The sequence below is a fragment of the Mya arenaria genome, chromosome 3 (genome assembly GCF_026914265.1).
Source record: "Mya arenaria isolate MELC-2E11 chromosome 3, ASM2691426v1".
In the NCBI taxonomy this organism is placed as follows: domain Eukaryota; kingdom Metazoa; phylum Mollusca; class Bivalvia; order Myida; family Myidae; genus Mya; species Mya arenaria.
Window position 1 is genome coordinate 16,404,096 of NC_069124.1, and position 17,245 is coordinate 16,421,340.

General features: G+C 35.0%; 2 protein-coding genes across 5 annotated transcripts in view; one reads left to right on the forward strand and one right to left on the reverse strand.

The window, feature by feature from the left end:
• The first annotated feature begins 2,687 nt into the window (after positions 1-2,687).
• Positions 2,688-17,245, forward strand: part of LOC128227171 (myocyte-specific enhancer factor 2C-like) — a 79,568-nt gene continuing 65,010 nt past the window's right edge. For 2 of the 4 annotated variants that reach the window (XM_052937433.1, XM_052937435.1), the window contains exons 1-3: positions 2,688-2,786; positions 14,659-14,718; positions 15,304-15,436. The gene's annotated coding sequence lies outside the window, so the exon portion shown is untranslated. Of the gene's footprint in view, positions 2,787-12,483; positions 12,608-14,658; positions 14,719-15,303; positions 15,437-17,011; positions 17,142-17,245 lie in introns of those variants that run through there. The other 2 variants (XM_052937434.1, XM_052937437.1) reach the window with 2 other exon arrangements.
• On the reverse strand, positions 5,792-8,298 carry LOC128225743 (uncharacterized). Its single transcript, XM_052935648.1, has 2 exons — positions 8,199-8,298; positions 5,792-6,741 (listed from the first exon to the last, which is right to left on the reverse strand). Exons 1-2 carry the CDS (start codon positions 8,296-8,298, stop codon positions 5,792-5,794), a joined length of 1,050 nt encoding a protein of 349 aa, XP_052791608.1.

Here is a 17,245-nt window from a genome sequence, read left to right on the forward strand (position 1 = left end):
CTACTTTTCATCAAATTATTCAATGCAGTTTTATAGTTTATTTTAGTCTCATCAATGGACATCAAAGATTAAACTGAAACTCAAACTTGAGTTATAGGAGACAATACATATAAATATATATATTAAAAATATCTAATTCATTCTTATACATATACATTATGTATAAAAGAACTTCAGTTTAAGTCTATAAATCGCTAAAAAAATAAGATCTTGCAAAAATATAAAACAGTACAAGAGGAGTACAGCAATGGAATAATTAGGATGTGAAATGAGAGACTTATTATACTTTTAAACATACGAAAAACGTCGAAAGTAAATACAAATGTATATATTTTTCTCTGTGCATGAATAATGTATAACAACCATTGTCTTGTTGGGTGTAGTTTATTTATTTAATTTAAATTCAACTAAAAGAAAAAAGCAATCTTTATGTGCTGGTTTACAATTTACAACACCCGTGAAATTAAAAATTAGGCAAGTATTACGTTGGCTCATAAAAGGGAGAAGAAAAACAACAAAAAACAACAACAATCTAATGCAATTATATTGTATTCCTTGAAACAAAAAGCCCAAGTATGGAGCATTTCAATATCAATAGGCGAGTATCAAGTTGACTCATGAAAGCGAGAGCAAAAAACAAACAAACGAATGCAATAATAATTAATTCCTTGAAACTAGACCCCAAAATATGGGGCATTTCGGTAAAATCTTCCATTCCCCTACATAATCGACATAAGAAGATGTGGGTCGTGTAGACGCCCAAATTTTGGGAATCGTTAACGTTTTAAAAACTATTTAGTCTAGTAGTCCCTGACAGCACCGAGTTGCTGCATTATGGCGGAACTTTTACATGCTCCCTGTACGGTGTTATAATGTCTGGAGGTGGAGGGAGCTACCCTCGCCCTTGGTCGCGCGATACTTAACGATGCATGACATTCTGGAAAAGAAGAGAGACCAGAAGCCGGTCGAGTTTTTGTTTCTTCAATGAACTTGTCCGCGAGTCTTGCTCATCCTTTAAAATATACCATACTTACATTAGTCAAAGATTTTTAAGACACGCGTGCTATCCAATTTTTAAATTACAACAAGTTAAGACCAAAGAAATAAAACCATATCCAATAGTCAGAGCCGTGGGACTGGCCACTCTAGATGTCATTCATCGTTGGGCCTGCGGCAATTTTGGGTTCAAAATTACGCGTTTGGCGAATATCCCACAAGACGATGGGAATAAAACTCCCCCTTTGGCCTCAAAAATATATGCTTTAATCACACTTGGGGATGTGACGGGTCAAGCCATAATGAAGCAACTATATAGAGTGCGGGCAGACTTTTATAAACTCAACAACAACAACAACAACAACAACAGCCGGTCGAGTTGTGTCGAACTCTTTACCTAGACCATTGCAACACAAATTAACTATCGCAATTATTTTCTTTTAATGTGTATAGTATTGTTAAATCATAAGTACTTGTACATACATGTATGTATTTAATTATAGATATATTTACTTATAGACATTGAAGTTCCATTTCCATTGTCTTATAAATCACATGTAATTGAGTCATACAACTATGTTCCACGTGTATATGTACATGCTCACTTATAATTATGTTTATGTATATGTATGTAATGCAATGTTCAATCTCTTCTTCAAAGGAGGAAATAAAGAATTATCTATCTATCTAGTATATATTGTGCATACTGTGACACACTTATTGCTCTCAGAGACGGATCAAAGATTTGACTTTCCCTCAAAACCAAAAATTAGGCCCCAAGCGCGATATGGGGAGTGGATAAAAGTCCCCCCCCCGGGACATTTCTGGTTAGTTTCAGTCTTAAATCGTTCATTCTGGTGCAATTTATTCATCTTTCTTATCTTCTTATGAAAGGTTCAGTGTCATCACAATACTAAATTCATTGTGATAGTTATCAAGAAACCTGCTTAAGTGATAGTTTAGACCAAAGGAGAAACCAGAATACATGTATTTTGATTCGGTGGAGGTAGGTATTCGCTAATTTACGCCTCCGACTTTTGATCATTGATCTCTAGCTGTCCTTGCAACGATATTTACGTTCAAAGTAAACACTGGGATTTTTACTATCATTTCATCATTTATTTGTTCACTCAAGTTAAATGGATTAAACGTTGACTCAAAACAATCGCCATGACCTCCATCTCGTATGTGACATATGGCGGGAAAAGTTGACAGCTATGCACAGTTATTTCCCTTTGCCAATTACTATAAGTTAGACTTCTGAGTGCAGTATGCTCTTTATTATTGGTACCAGGATTCAAGCGAATATTGAGAAGTTGGAAAAATGGTCTTTCTTTGTTGATGTAAAATTAAATTTGCCAATTATTTGATTGATTAATCAGAAGCTTTAACTTGTCAATATCTGAAGTCTGGCCAGGAAGTAAAATTGGGTCATCTATGACGCACGTGGGCGCATTGCATAGATACCGATAGTGCATCAATATGCCTCCTAAAAAGTAGTTCTCAACATATATCTGTTTCATACTGTAAGTGTTTTAATATTGTAAAAAATGGAACCTATTGAACACTTCTTTCGTTATATCAACTCTTTTTGAAGCATTGTTTTAAACAAAAAAATACATTATTTTTAAATTCAAATTCACACCATCGCGTGTGAATACATTTGCACGTTAATCGACGTAATAGAAGTTGTTTTCCAAAAATAGACAGACGACTGCAGTTTTCGTATCTGATAGGCACTAAAATAGAAACGGATAAGTTATTTTGGTGCGATTGAGGATTTAATTCGGGTAAGGAATGTGACATATTTTTTGTTTAGCTACTATGAAATTTTGTAGTAAATACGAGGCAGTGGGGGAATACATTGATAGGAAGTCGGTGCCCAATTACTTTCCAATTAGGTCAAGATGATACTGCAAAAGAATGTTCTATGTTCATACATTTAATACCTTGTAATAGTTGTATTTTATTAACACCTTTATATATGTACCTATTTAATTCTTAAGATCAGTGCTCTATCTTTAATCAATCGTGGTTGTGGTTTGTCTTAAAATTTAATATCACGTACAATTATAAATTGATATTTAAATTAGAGCATTAGTAAGTCGGTATTGAAACATGGCACGGATAAAACGTGCATTGCACGTCATGCATGTTTCGAAGTTTATTTTATTTCTATGAGATTATACATATAGTTTTATTTGTAATAATCTTCAGTTTTTGGATAGAATTTATAGGTTTTTTTTTTAACTTTTCAATTTTTTTCTTAATCATGCAGGTTTCACTTTTTGTGACCAAACAATCTGCAGTTTATCTTGATAGGAATTTAATCTTTAATCTTTTGCTGTGAGAAAAATACAGTGTGTACATGTACTGCCAAGTAGTATATGATTTTCAAGACTTAGTCTGTTAAATTTGCACATACACATTTATTTGCACATACACATTTTGTCATTTTTAACCAAATTAAGCAATTGTGTACATTTATTTGAACAAAAAATAAATAGTTGTAATGTTATTCTATAGTGTTACTAGGTAACTACTAAACAGAAAAAAACATATCCAGACATTTCTTAGATAATTTGCTTCCAGTGTCAATTAACTATTGTATATTACACAGTTTTCTACAGTAAATCTCCTTTAACTGTGCCTTTTACTGATCAAAAGAATTACACTGGGGTTTAATAGGAAATTAAGTTCTGTTACATGGTGAAAGAAGACTGGGCTTTACTTATCTCAAGTGAAAGTGAAAGTATGATGAAAGTTATGTCATCTCTGATTATACATTATTTTAACTTGACAAGTAATTACAAATTACAAACAACAAATGATAATCCTCTTAGATTTGATATTTAAGCGGCACACATTTTTTTAGATGGGGTGGGGGGGGGGGCAACAAGATAAATTAATTTAATGTTTCATCAATCATCATTCATTTTGCTTGAGAATTTTCCAGATAGAAAGTTTAATGTAATAGATCTTACTAATATACCGGAGTAAGGGCTTCTTAAATTTGAAATCTCAATTGTAATGTACCCGTTGTCCCAAAATAAATATTGTGAAAATAGCATATATCATTCTCATTTACACTTCATTAACATGCGAAGAAATTGTTAAGCTGATGAATGCAAATAAAGTTTAAAATAATGTATTTTGACTTGTTTTATCTGATAATAATATTTATAATTTTCTTGATTCTAATTTTCTGTTGGCTTCCTAGCTATTCCACCTTTCAGTCTCATTTTCTTCCAGGTTCCCAGTCTGGTCATTTGTTTTTTTCAACATCTCAAGAATTTTGTGTAGAGCCATTTCAGTATTGAATCAAAATGGGAATAATATCCAAAAGTTAAGATTGATTAAATTAAGTCAGCAAAATTTGAGCAAGAATTCGTACTGGTACCCTGGCATACCAATTAGCTAAAAACCCACTTCAGTTGCTACAACAGGTATGAAGACCAGAACCTCTTGGTCAAGAGTTGATTAAAATAAGTAAAAACAATTTTGTATTTCAAATGTCAGGCAGCCCAAAAGGACTGAATTGTTGGAACATATTCATTGGGGTTGATGGCATATTCAGACATTTTTTAATTGTGCCATTTTAATGGTTTATTTACACAATAAATTAATTAATTCGTTTAAAAATCATCGGTATCAGGTAACCAGCTTACACCAAAAATGAACAAGTCTTGAAAAATGTGTCCGAATGATATTAAAAAATTCAAGGAACATTACGAACATGAATTGAAACAATGGAACTTGTACATTCAAATTGTGTTTATTGCAATTAAAACAAAGTTTTTCAGATTTGAATTACAACATATGGAAATATCCCCATTTGCATTCGTGACTTAATTTGAACACTGCCTTGATGGACTAAAAAGTAAATAATATATGTAATACTTTTTTATATTTCAAGACCTAATTTCAACAATTAGTTTAAAATAGATATCCTTATTACAAAAAAATAATGATTGGAAAAAGAGATCAAAAGACATACATACTACCAGTAAGTAATAACCTCTTAGTGATCCATTGTTTCAATAGATTCCTGAAACTCACTTTACTTCACAGAAATGTGTGAGATGACTTGTAAATCAACAATCTGACAATTATCATTGTCTGATCGTGACATGACAAGAGTATATAGGAGTTGTTAAAACAATGAACACCATTAGAAAAAAATTAAGATCTGTCTTCTTGGAAACGTCATTGAGTTCATGATCAATGATGTGTAGACCATCATAGTTGGTAGAATGTTTTGGTGTACAGGAGAGGGTTGAGGAGGGTGATGGGAGTGGGTTGGTGGGTGACATGCAGAGTTGGGGAGGGACTGACAGGAGTGGGTATGGTAGGTGACATGCAGAGTTTGGGAGGGTTACAGGAGTGGGTTGGTAGGGTGATGGGAGTGGGTAGGTGGGTGACATGCAGACCTGGGGATGGTTACAGGAGTGGGTTGGTAGGGTGATGGGAGTGGGTTGGTGGGTGACATGCAGACTTGGGGAGGGTTACAGGAGTGGGTTGGTAGGGTGATGGGAGTGGGTTGGTGGGTGACATGCAGACTTGGGGTGGGTTACAGGAGTGGGTTGGGAGGGTGATGGAAGTGGGTTGGTGGGTGACATGCAGAGTTGGGGAGGGTTACAGGAGTGGGTTGGTAGGGTGTGGGAGTGGATTGGTGGGTGACATGCAGAGTTGGGGTGGGTTACAGGAGTGGGTTGGGAGGGTGATGGGAGTGGGTTGAGGAGGGTGTTGGGAGTGTGTTAGGGAGGGTAACAGAAGTGGTTTAGGGAGGGTGACATTAGTGGGTTGGGGAGGGTAACAGGAGTTGAATAAGGAGGGTTGGGGAGAGTGGACAGGAGTGGGTTGGAGTGGGTGACGGGAGATGATTGGGGAGGGTAACGTGAGTGGGTTTGAAGGGTGATGGGAGTGGGTTGGGGAGGGTGATGGGAGTGGGTTGGGGAGGGTGATGGGAGTGGGTTGGGGAGGATGACGTGAGTGGGTTTGGGAGGGTGACGGGGGTGGGTTCGGGAGGGTGACATGAGTGGGATGGGAAGGGTGATGGGAGTGGGTTGGGAGGGTGACGGTGGTGGGTTGGGAAGGGTGACATGAGTGGGTTGGGGAGGTTGACGGGATTGGGTTGGGAGGGTGACGGTGGTGGGTTGGGGAGGGTGATAGGAATGGGTTGGGGAGGGTGACAAATGTGGGTTGGGGAGGTAGACGTGAGTTGGTTGGGGAGGTTGACAGGATTGGGTTGGGGAGGCTGACATGAGTGGATGGGAGAGGGGGACGGGAGTGGGTTTGGGAGGATGACGTTGGTGGATTTGGGAGGGGGACATGAGTGGGTTGTGGAAGGTGACGGTAGTGGGTTGGTAGGGTGACGGTGGTAGGTTGGGGAGGGTGACAGGAGTGGGTTGGGGAGGGTGATGGGATCGGGTTGGGAGGGTGACGGGAGTGGGTTGAGAGGATGACAGGATAGGGTGGGGGACGGTGATGGGAGTGTGTTGATGAGGGCAACAGGAGCCGGTTTGTTGAAAAGGGTGACAGGATAGGGTGGGGGCGGTGATGGGAGTACGTTGGGAGGGTGTTGGGAGTTGGTTAAGAAGGGTGACGGGAATGAGTTCGGAGGGTGATGGGAGGGGATGGTGATGGGAGTGTGTTGGTGAGGGCAACAGGAGTGGGTTGGTTGAAAAGGGTGACAGGAGTGGTTGGGGAAAGTGACAGCAGGGGATGGGAGGGGGTTATTCCTTCCTGATATTGTTGGGGGGGGGGAGGGGGGGTTCAGGGGTAGTCTTTCAATAGTTCAACACATGTATGCTTTAATATCAATGACAGAATTTTGATTTTGAATGCTGTCTAGTTATAATCACATATAAATTTTTCGTTGTTTTGGTAGTGATGAGAGTTTGTCATTCAATATCAAACATGAATATATTTACTGCCAGTGATGTCTGTATGATTGTATTTACATTTAGATGTATTTATATATAAAATAAGGGATGGTATTCAACACTGTATTCATTTTCTAATCTATGTATCTTATTGGTCATATATCATATAATAACTTATATTTTCATTGACTTAATTGAAGATGTGGGGGTTTGTTCAGGAAGTTTGTGAAATTTAAACATAATACTTCTTACGTATATAAAACATTAAATTTTATACTTTTTCTTCATTTTGAGTATGAAAACTAATAGGAAATCAAGTTCACTTAGTGATTGACCCGAAAGTCTTTTATTCCAACCGGCCCATGCAAACCCACAGAATAAACTTTTTTTCTTGGAAATAATGGAGGTGCCCTCATTCGTGCATATTTAATGTCAGTTCATGATATCCTTGAGGTATTTGCAAAGTAATCTTATTGGACATTCTACTTACATTTTGCTTAAAGGTGCTAGGTATTTTTGACTAGAAAGTAATGCCTATAACGAAGAAAGGAATTTTTGCGAATTAAACTCGTAGAGTGGTAAACAGCCAGTAGCAAAATTTGTGCGTTAATTATCTGATAGATGGGTAAAGCAAGGAATAATCAATGCTAATTGTCTGCACTCACACAAGGGTTGTATACTTCAGTGACAAAATTCTGGTACAAGAATTGGAGCGCGCTCATATATAATTCATGTTATTTCGGATACACTAGGCCTGAAGTTCAAAGTGTATACGTCAGACTGATGTCACGGAATGGTAATGGTAAGTTATAAGTGGAAACTGTATCGCTAAGGTTACGTATGGTCGTTCCCCGGTGCCTGGCTACAGTTACCATCATCAGGCTAGGCCAACTGGGAAAAACCCAGCCACTTATTGATTTTAGTAAACAAGAGAGCCAATAAAGTTACCAAGTGTTTATATCCTCCAATTTATGGCCACCATCTTCATGTTTCCAAGCAATTTCCAGTGTGTTCTCTCATTTCAGAATTTTATTTGATCCTTTACTATTGTCACATTTGATAATGGCAAGGTTCTAAGGGGACATTAAATTAAGTGTGTATAATTATGTTCTAGTTTTATTGTTATTAAGCAGAGTACAGTATGTACCAGTTATATCTGATTGAAATTTACTTACCATAATGTATACCTGGAATATTCAAGTTTGAATAGGACTCTGGTTTATATCATTATAAAAAGTTTTTAAGGTTATGTTAGTATATATCTTTGAAATGACTTGCACAGTGCCCATTTAATAATTACATACAAGAATATCTAACCCATTCCAAATGGCCATTCTCCGCTGTTTTTGGCGCGAAGGCAAACCACCGCATTCAGCCGGTACTGCGGGCCCACCTGGAAGGTAAAAACACGGCCCATTTCCCAAGCTATACCCCGTATACCCCAAGACCTGGAGTAGGGGGGCCTTGGTTACAATTAACTGGTGCATAATTCAAACTTTGTTCTTTGCTCTGAGGGCTGTCTTTGAAATGAATCTGTTTAAATCTTTGCTTACCATTGTTGTTATTTAATTTGTATTCATAGAGTGTTATAATCTGAACCATTCCATTATTTGAAAGTATAGAAATTATTATATTCAACCAGAGAATGTGACTGTAAATTTCATTGCTTTTGAGACACCATTGAAATGACTCACACCAACATGTAAATATGTTATATCAGATCTTAGATGTATATTGTGTGCATGGCCGTGAAAGCGACCATATTGATTCCTTCTCATCAAGGCTTTTCAAATGCACAATTGGATTACTTACAGCATCAAGATGGTTCAAAGATTCCTCTCTGACGACTACAGAGTTGTCTGCTTAAAGGCCAAAATGAATAAATAGTTTGATTGGCGTTTTATGACCAACTTATGGAAATACTAGATAAATCTGTAAGATTTTAAGCTTCTCCATTTTCATTTTGTTTTTGTTACAAAATTAAGGGGTTAGCTAGGAAGTTAAACAACATTAATCTACCTACCTACTCACACCTAAATATGTAGGTTTGGGTACATCAACATTGCCACACGACAAAGGTTGTCAGCTTCTGCCTTAGAACTATGCCCATGTGACTTTGTTTACTGTACTATTTCTTTAGTGACAATGCTTAATTTTTGGAGTCATTGTTTTGGGAAGGGATGGGGGGTTGCAGAGTGGGTAGATACAAGTTGTGATAATCAAAGTTTTGGGAAGGGATGGGGGTTGCAGAGTGCGTAGATACAAGTTGTGATAATCAAAGTTTTGGGAAGGGATGGGGGGTTGCAGAGTTCGTAGATACAAGTTCTGATAATCAAACTCACAGTTTTCATCGGTCAGGTGTTTTAAATATTCAAATATACATGCATGTATAAATAACATATATATATACACATATAGAGAGAAAGAGAGATAGATATGTACTGTTAATTATTCATAGAGATATACTAGATATGGAAAGGCTTGATGTTATTTCATATTAGGCACAATTTTTTTTTGTGTGTGTAAAAAATGTATATAAACATCTACTGCATATTGCTAAGATATCAATATCATTTGAACCATTGTAATAATTAGAAATTGAGATTATGTTAGACTGTACCCCCTGCCTTCGCTGTTTTACTTCATTAACGTCTGTCAGGCCCGCATCAAATCGCAGTTAAAAGTGCAGAACCAAATTAGGGAACGCTATATTATGTACAGACAATGGTTATATTGGCAGGCAAGTCTCAGGGACCTGCTGATTGCAGTCATCAGTGGGCGTTTGCTGATTGGCTTGCTTGATCGTGGAGAGATGAGGAGTTTTTGGAACTGTTGGTCTTTCGTGCAATTTTTCAATGTACAAAATATGTCTTTTATTAAAAGTGACACTCTAATTCAAAATAAATACATACCACATGTATAACAAACATCAATTTTGACTGATAAACAATAATTCTGCACCTTTCTTTCAAGTTAAACTCAGTATCCTTCATAAGAACCATTGTTTTTGACATTAGTTTGTCCTTTTTGGTATATTTAAACAATTATATTAATTGCTGTAAATCTTATTTGGGAGTAAGAGAGCATCTTTAATAGCAACATTTTTGTGCTTATTTTTTTGCCAAACTACATGTAGTACACAATAAGTCACCATAATTTTGCAGCCTAGGAAGAGTGATTGATGCCATTATATTCTGGTCATGCTCAGCATGTAAGCCATTAAAGGTATCGTTGACAGCCGTTGTCTTAAGTCGGAAATGAAATGTTCTTCAGGGCGAAGCTGTGACAGACATTGGTATCCATGTCTAATCTCTTTATTGGCTGATGGCGGAGCTCACATAATGCATAACATACAATGTAATAGTGTAATGGTTTCAGATGCAGATTTGATAGGTTGCTAACCGACTAGAATGCAGACATTGTACTTGATGGCAATGTAAGCATGCATAAAGCCTGCTTATAATCTAGCTGTCTTGCACGAAATCTTGTTATACAGTTAAAATACACTTCATGTCGTTGCTTGATTTTCTCCATCAGACATTTATGGTTTTTGGCACAGTACGCAGAGCGCATTTTATAGGAATGTTGGAAACATATAGCTAACAAAAAAAGTACCAGTACCTTCAAAAAACATACTGTCCTTGACCGTGGCAACTTAGTCGAAGCAGTGCATACTTATGCTCTTAATGAACTCATTGCTTAAGTTTTCAAGCTGAAATAAATAAATTCTATATTTTTATGTAAAATATAAAAACAATTATAGAAGGCTGGTTTTATTTACCTTACGGATGAGATAACCTCTTAGCCTAAAACAGTTTTATTAATACTTTAAATTACTTTGGTTTATTTTTTCAGTATAGAATAATGGAAAATGGAGGTTTCACTTTTTATTTTTAAAGGTACATAAAATGCATAAGGATCATATTTGAATACAACTTTTGCCTGGCAGATGATGGATTAAATTCAAATTGATGCATCGAGCTGTTCCAAACTTGATATTTAAGTTATGCATTTTTCTTGGAAGCAAATTATAAGTTCCCATTAAAACTTAACGAGCTGTTCAAATTTACACGAACATGAACTTGAAGCTAGTACCTGGCTTCCAGGAATCATATTTTTTCTCTGTAGCAGAGCTGTTGTTAAAAAACATTTGAAATGTATGAGTCATAGAGATATTTGTAACAGAAGAAGCCTTTTAAATTAATATTCTCATACAATATATATTACAACAAGTTTGGCAGTTAATGCCTTAATATAAGGTGTGTCATATATCATGATGAATGAATTATGATTTTGAAATTACAGAGATAGATTTAACTCTATTTAAAGCAAAACTTCTTTTTAATCAATTTCCTTTGTAGTCAACAATAACCTTATGGAATTTCAATGGCAAATATTAATGTATGAAGACCACAGTACTATAATGTCTTTTCACTACCAGACAAGCAGTGTCTTGCATTAAAGATCGAAGGAAATTTATCAAAAGACAAGTACATTATATTTCACTTTTCGGAAATCAGCAGAGAAGTCAATATTTGCGTTTTGTTACATGTGCAAACACTTCTGTTTGGTCGCAGAAGCAACCGCAAACTCTCCTGACCTGAACAAAGTTATTCATGATAATCCAAGTACACTAGTTTTCGTCCTTTAAAATTTCTTTGTCGCATAATAGCTTCTGTATAATTATGGGTACATTTAAAACTTACAAAGGTTCAGAAGAATCGAACATTTACTTGTACTTTATTCGTGTGACTAAATAATGACCAGATTTATTTGTAATGGTTACAAATCAAAACTGAAATCTAGAACTTGAAAAACCTTTTTACTCTAGTGCACTTGTATGATTGGTCGATTGTGGTTGGAAAGTTGAATTTGATTGAATGAAACACAGTAACTAAAATTGTTCTTCTCTTAATTGTAACATCTGATCATCTTTTGATATGATAAATACCCTATAATCACGTAGTAATATAGCCATTCACACAGTGTTTGAAATTTTATAAAGGTTTTTTACCAAAAAAAAATTAAAATTCTGCATTTACAAAGTAGATTAGTTGTTTGGTTTAAGATAAAATTTATTGACAATCTTAAATCACCTTTTTATGACACCTTTGGGCATTGATGACAGATCTGGGGTATTTCATTTTTAAAATACTCATGCTAAGGCGGAGTGTTTTGTTTTTGGTTACTGTTATAAACCAGCTTACCATGTTTTTTCGCATTTTGTTTTTTGTTAATAATTTTCCGATTTAAGTTAAATTTGAACAAAATTGCTCGACACTAAAGCTCATATTGAAAAGTAAAATGTAACAAATCGAAGAGTGTCGATTTTATTTGCTTTAAAACCCCTCCTCTTGTCTTAAAGTTTGTGAAACAAAAAATAAAAAAACTCTCGCCTAAAAATTATATAAGCACATCCTATTGTCCACCCATCCATGAATGGGTACGTAGAAACTTTCTGTAGTTATATAAGCACATCCGCTTGATTAGGTACATTTGAGAAACTTATTGTATGTCAAACACACGTTGGGGGTTTTCTTAGTAAATATGTTACTTATATTAATAAAGTATATATAATTGATGATTTTTTTATATCAAGTCATTTAACTTTTGAGTTTAACCACATGTTTTAATTGATGTTTAAAGACTGGTTGATTTTTCTTTAATCTTTTTGGAAATTTATAAGGAAGTTTTGGTACTGAAAGGAAGGACATCTTAACAGTTAGGTAAATCATTGCTTTAAAGCTGCACTGTCACAGATTGAATGTTTTCGACAACTTAAAAAAGTTCTTGGAACGAGCCAATTTTGGCCAAAATGCATGGAAACCAGTGACTGCTGACAAAAAATCAGATTGCAGGAATTCATATTTATGTTCAAAAATTGATGTTTTATGCATTTTTCTTAAATCATTAATTTTCGAAAGTAAATATGACAAAAAGCGATCTGATAGTTTTTCAGCAGTCTTACATGTCACTGGTTTAAGATATTTATGTAAAATTTGGGTTATTCCAAGAGAAAATATAAATAAATGTTGAAACAATAAATCTGTGAGAGTGCAGCTTTAACCTTTGTTTACAAATGTAATATTCTCATGTCATGTAATGTAAAATCTGACACGGAAAATAAGTGTAGGTGTTAAAGCTTTTTAGAATCTAAAGGCTTTTATGTGGTCTGCATCTTTTATACATGAAGTCCACTTATCTGGTGTTTGGACGTAATAAACTCCATTAGTGAATCACCGAAATAGTTAGAAAATAGATGTCTTTAAGTGTGAAAATGTCACCTTGGTAACTTTTGTCGTTTGGATTTCTTGGTTTCACATCTGTGAAGGATTAAGATTTTGTATTTTAATTTTTCAGGTATAAAGTATTAAAAAGATTATTAATGGTACCATATAGTTGCTAAAAGTAGTGAAATTGTGGTCCGATAAGTTTGGTCTTTCAGAGAAGTGTTCATTTCGATGTTATATTTATAAAATAAATCCTATCACATAATTCATTCAGTAACGTTCAGAGAATAAAGACAGTTGACCATTTGCCAATTGCCAGTTGCCAGTCAAGCAATCAGTCCAAAACTCTGAAATCAACAAGTATTATTTTTATAATCGTTCATATTTTGAATTTTCTGAAATATATCAGCAGCGAGTGAAGTGAACGCCATGATATGACAATAACAAATTTACAGTTTGATTGTCGCCCTTTTTTGTCATGTACGCAATGTGCCCGTTAATGAGTTTTTATCATGTACATCAGATATAGCAAAAAAACTAATGACTAATTTTCTCAATAATGAAATGGCAGCATGGGCATATTTTATGAGAAATAATTTTCAAATTTCAATGCGATTTCATTGGCGAAAAGAGAGATGGGCAAACTGTTAGCAATAAGTGCTTTGGTGACTGGTCAGTTGTTTAAGTAATAGTCAGATGACATGAAGTAAATTCTTAATGATTAAGAATGAACGTAGCAAGGGTGGTGAACAAGCCCTTCTTAATCATTCAGATATTACATCCGGTCATCTAACTGACTTAAAATACAACCTTATTGGCTGACATTGTCAACTCCGATTTAAGGAGTGTGTATCGGATGAGTGGCAGTAGGCGGACCCGTGAAAGTTGAAATTCTTTGTGATTTAAGTAAGTCTAGTACTAATAATGAATGCCTATCTGCAATTTCATTGGCTTAAAATGTAGGTTGTATTCTAAGTGACTGTTCGTTTTTCTTAGATCAACAGAGTTCAACATTTGTGTAAGTTCCAAATGCTTTGTAGTGGTTTTTGAATTCATTTGCATAAGGATGCAGAGAGAAAGTCCAGACTCCAAAGAGAACCAATTGTCCAGTACCCCTTGTACTAAAGATGAAAAGAATTCCGTTATCCATTATTTGCCCTTTCTCTGATCATTGACTATTAGTGGTCATCTCGACTGTCACCATTGTCACCTGTCCCTTAACTGCTGGCACGCGCAGGGTTTAAGTCATTAAAGTTACCGCTACGGCTTCTTCAACTTATAATGGACAGGAGGCGGGGGAAAATTAGTAAGAGATTGATAGGGTAGCCGAGTAGCAAATTAAAAGATTAAAGGCTTTAAACTGAAGATTTACTTTGTGTTGCTCATTTAACTTATTATTCTCCCTTGAGAGCAGAAATATTAAATGTTAAGTATGTGATTATTACGGTTGATAATTTATGTATTATTGTGGCAATTAAACCATTTGACAGATGCATACTTGAATTTTTAAAGCTTTATTTTATAATATTGATGTGATTTATTTTCAGATTGAGCTGGGGTTATGTGACCATAGAGCCTTCGGTCAAGACCTCGTAAGATTTGCTAAGGTCAGTGTAATTTTAGTTATAACCTAATGGTTATAAAACTTAAGATTTGACCATGGATCTAACTTGTAAAAAGGACAATAAAAAGTCATATTTTCTGTGTAACACTTTTATGACATGAATTATGTCTTTATTGTATCCACTCTGCTGTCATTCTGTTAATGTTTTAGTCTGTAAATAATAAATGTCTTGGAATTTGAGAATACCTTTGAGAAGATTTATAACAGCTAGTCCCTCATCCACTATCCAATCCAATGTCCCCCCATATCAGAGTGACTGATGCTGACAAGGGGTGAAGGGGTCACCAATACTTGTAGAACATTCCCATATTTGGCACATGACCCTTTGATCTTTTAATTGAATGCAGGGACTTGCATAGCATTATTAATTTCCAATCAAAGACTCTTTGATTCCCTGCATCTTGGAGACAGGCACCTGCAGAAGTTTTGGAGGGAAAGCCATGATGCAACACATCAAAGGGCTGGACCCTGCAATGAGAAATGGCAATGCAACATTGGAACAATGCTTGTCATAATGTGATTCTAAATATATGCATATTTGGTCATTGTTTTCCTTTAAATTTTCCAGAAATAGTTTCAGCCCATCTGTGGCTGCCAGACTGGTACCTGTTTGATTGAGATGATCAGTGTTATCAGAAGCTTGGACAGTCTGTGATCTTGGTCCCCTTGGTGCTCAAGTTCCACCTGCTGAATTTCTGGAGGTAAAACTTTTGGCACAACATTTTTAAAGACCTGTGGATGTGGGACACTGCAGGTTTACTATATTTGGTTCCACATTTCCAAAAGTGGCAGTACCTAGTATGCTAGTGTTGCTCGGATACTTCTGGTTACAAATTTGGAATTTTTCGGTATGTTACATTTTCATTAGGATGGTTTAATTCATATGTATACAAAGTTGATTATTTTGTACTATTATTTGTACTAAATCACCTTGCAACAAGTATTTTAGAGCATATATTCAGTAAAATCTAAATGATTTAGACACTAGGGCAGAGCAAGCCAGCTTTTCTGTTATACATATTTACTGGTGAAAAATAAAACACAGTACAAAAGTATGTCAACTCATAATGTTTTGTTTTTTAATTTAATGTACGCTGTAAGTATTTTATGTATGCTGATGGGCAATTTCATCACCTAAATTACCTTTGGAAATGAAGTTTCCTTGGTATAAATCCATAGTTCAATGTATTTAGAAATACAATATGTATTAAGTGACATTGCCCTAGGAAAATTTGATTAAAAATTTATTGATTAAAACATATTAAAACAATAAATATACAGATCTTCAATAACAGATGTGACAGACAATCACAGTCAACAACCGCTTCAATTGTCATCTACAAATCATGTTTCATTTTTGAATTAATATAAATAATTACAGCTAAAAAATGATTTTGAACTCTGAAAATATCATGTTTTATAAACAAGTGAGGCACATACAAAACAATCAAAAACACATTGACAACATTGACAACAGTACTAAAATGAGAGTTATTTTCCTTGTTTATATTTAACTTCGCATTTTAAATTTTCATTACAGTAATGATTCAGATGGGAATCAGCTGTAGTAGAAACTTGTTTATTTAAGTGCTTGAAAACATTATTCTCTGATCATTCCTTACATTTTATAACTATATTGGATAGAAGAAAAGTGTATTTTTCTTTATGCAATCATTCAATAATACATGTATATATATATGCATAAATAGGATGGTTTTAGCTGTGAAAGCATTTCTTTCGCATTTTAAACAAGAAGACGATAATGTCTATTGTTTTCCACTGTGTTGGTATGTACATGTTTTCCTGTACAAATTTACACATACCTGTCATAAGCATACTGTTGCCTACCTTCGTTGACAGCATGTTTCCATGGTAACCACTTCAATATTTTCACTATTTACCAAACAGCCATGTTTTCCCGTCTTAAGTGTGCATGACTAGATTTTCTCCATCAGCCAAGTGCTAGAGTCAGTTCATGGAAAAGTTGACTTTAATCGCCTCCAATAGTAAATTACTGAAACCGCACTTTTGTAACTTAAGTCCGCAATTTATTGGCATTTTCAGTTAATCAAGGCACAAGGTTCCTTGCAGCTACCACAGTCTTGAGCTATCAGTTCTATTGTGTGCATCGGGAGAATTGAAATTTCCATTATATGTCCTATGTGATTATATTTGGAAACAACTTGTGCGGCTATATAAAAAGGATTTCTCTCTGAAAATAAAGAGATATTTTCGACATTTTATTTTAAGAAGTTTTCAGTATTTAGAAACAAATCTTCAGATCAATATAGAATATTTATAGTCTGTTTCAAGTGTTCGGAAGAGTGGAAATAGAATTACCTCTGATAATAAGGAGTATTTTTGGACGTTAAGAAAAATTTAACTTAGATTAAAAATGGGGTTAAGGTAAGATTGTTATTGTGATAAAACAGTTAAGTTTGAAACAGACTATGTGACATTTTACAGACTTTAAACTCTTTATATTTTAAGTTGAGCATTGATACTAGTTA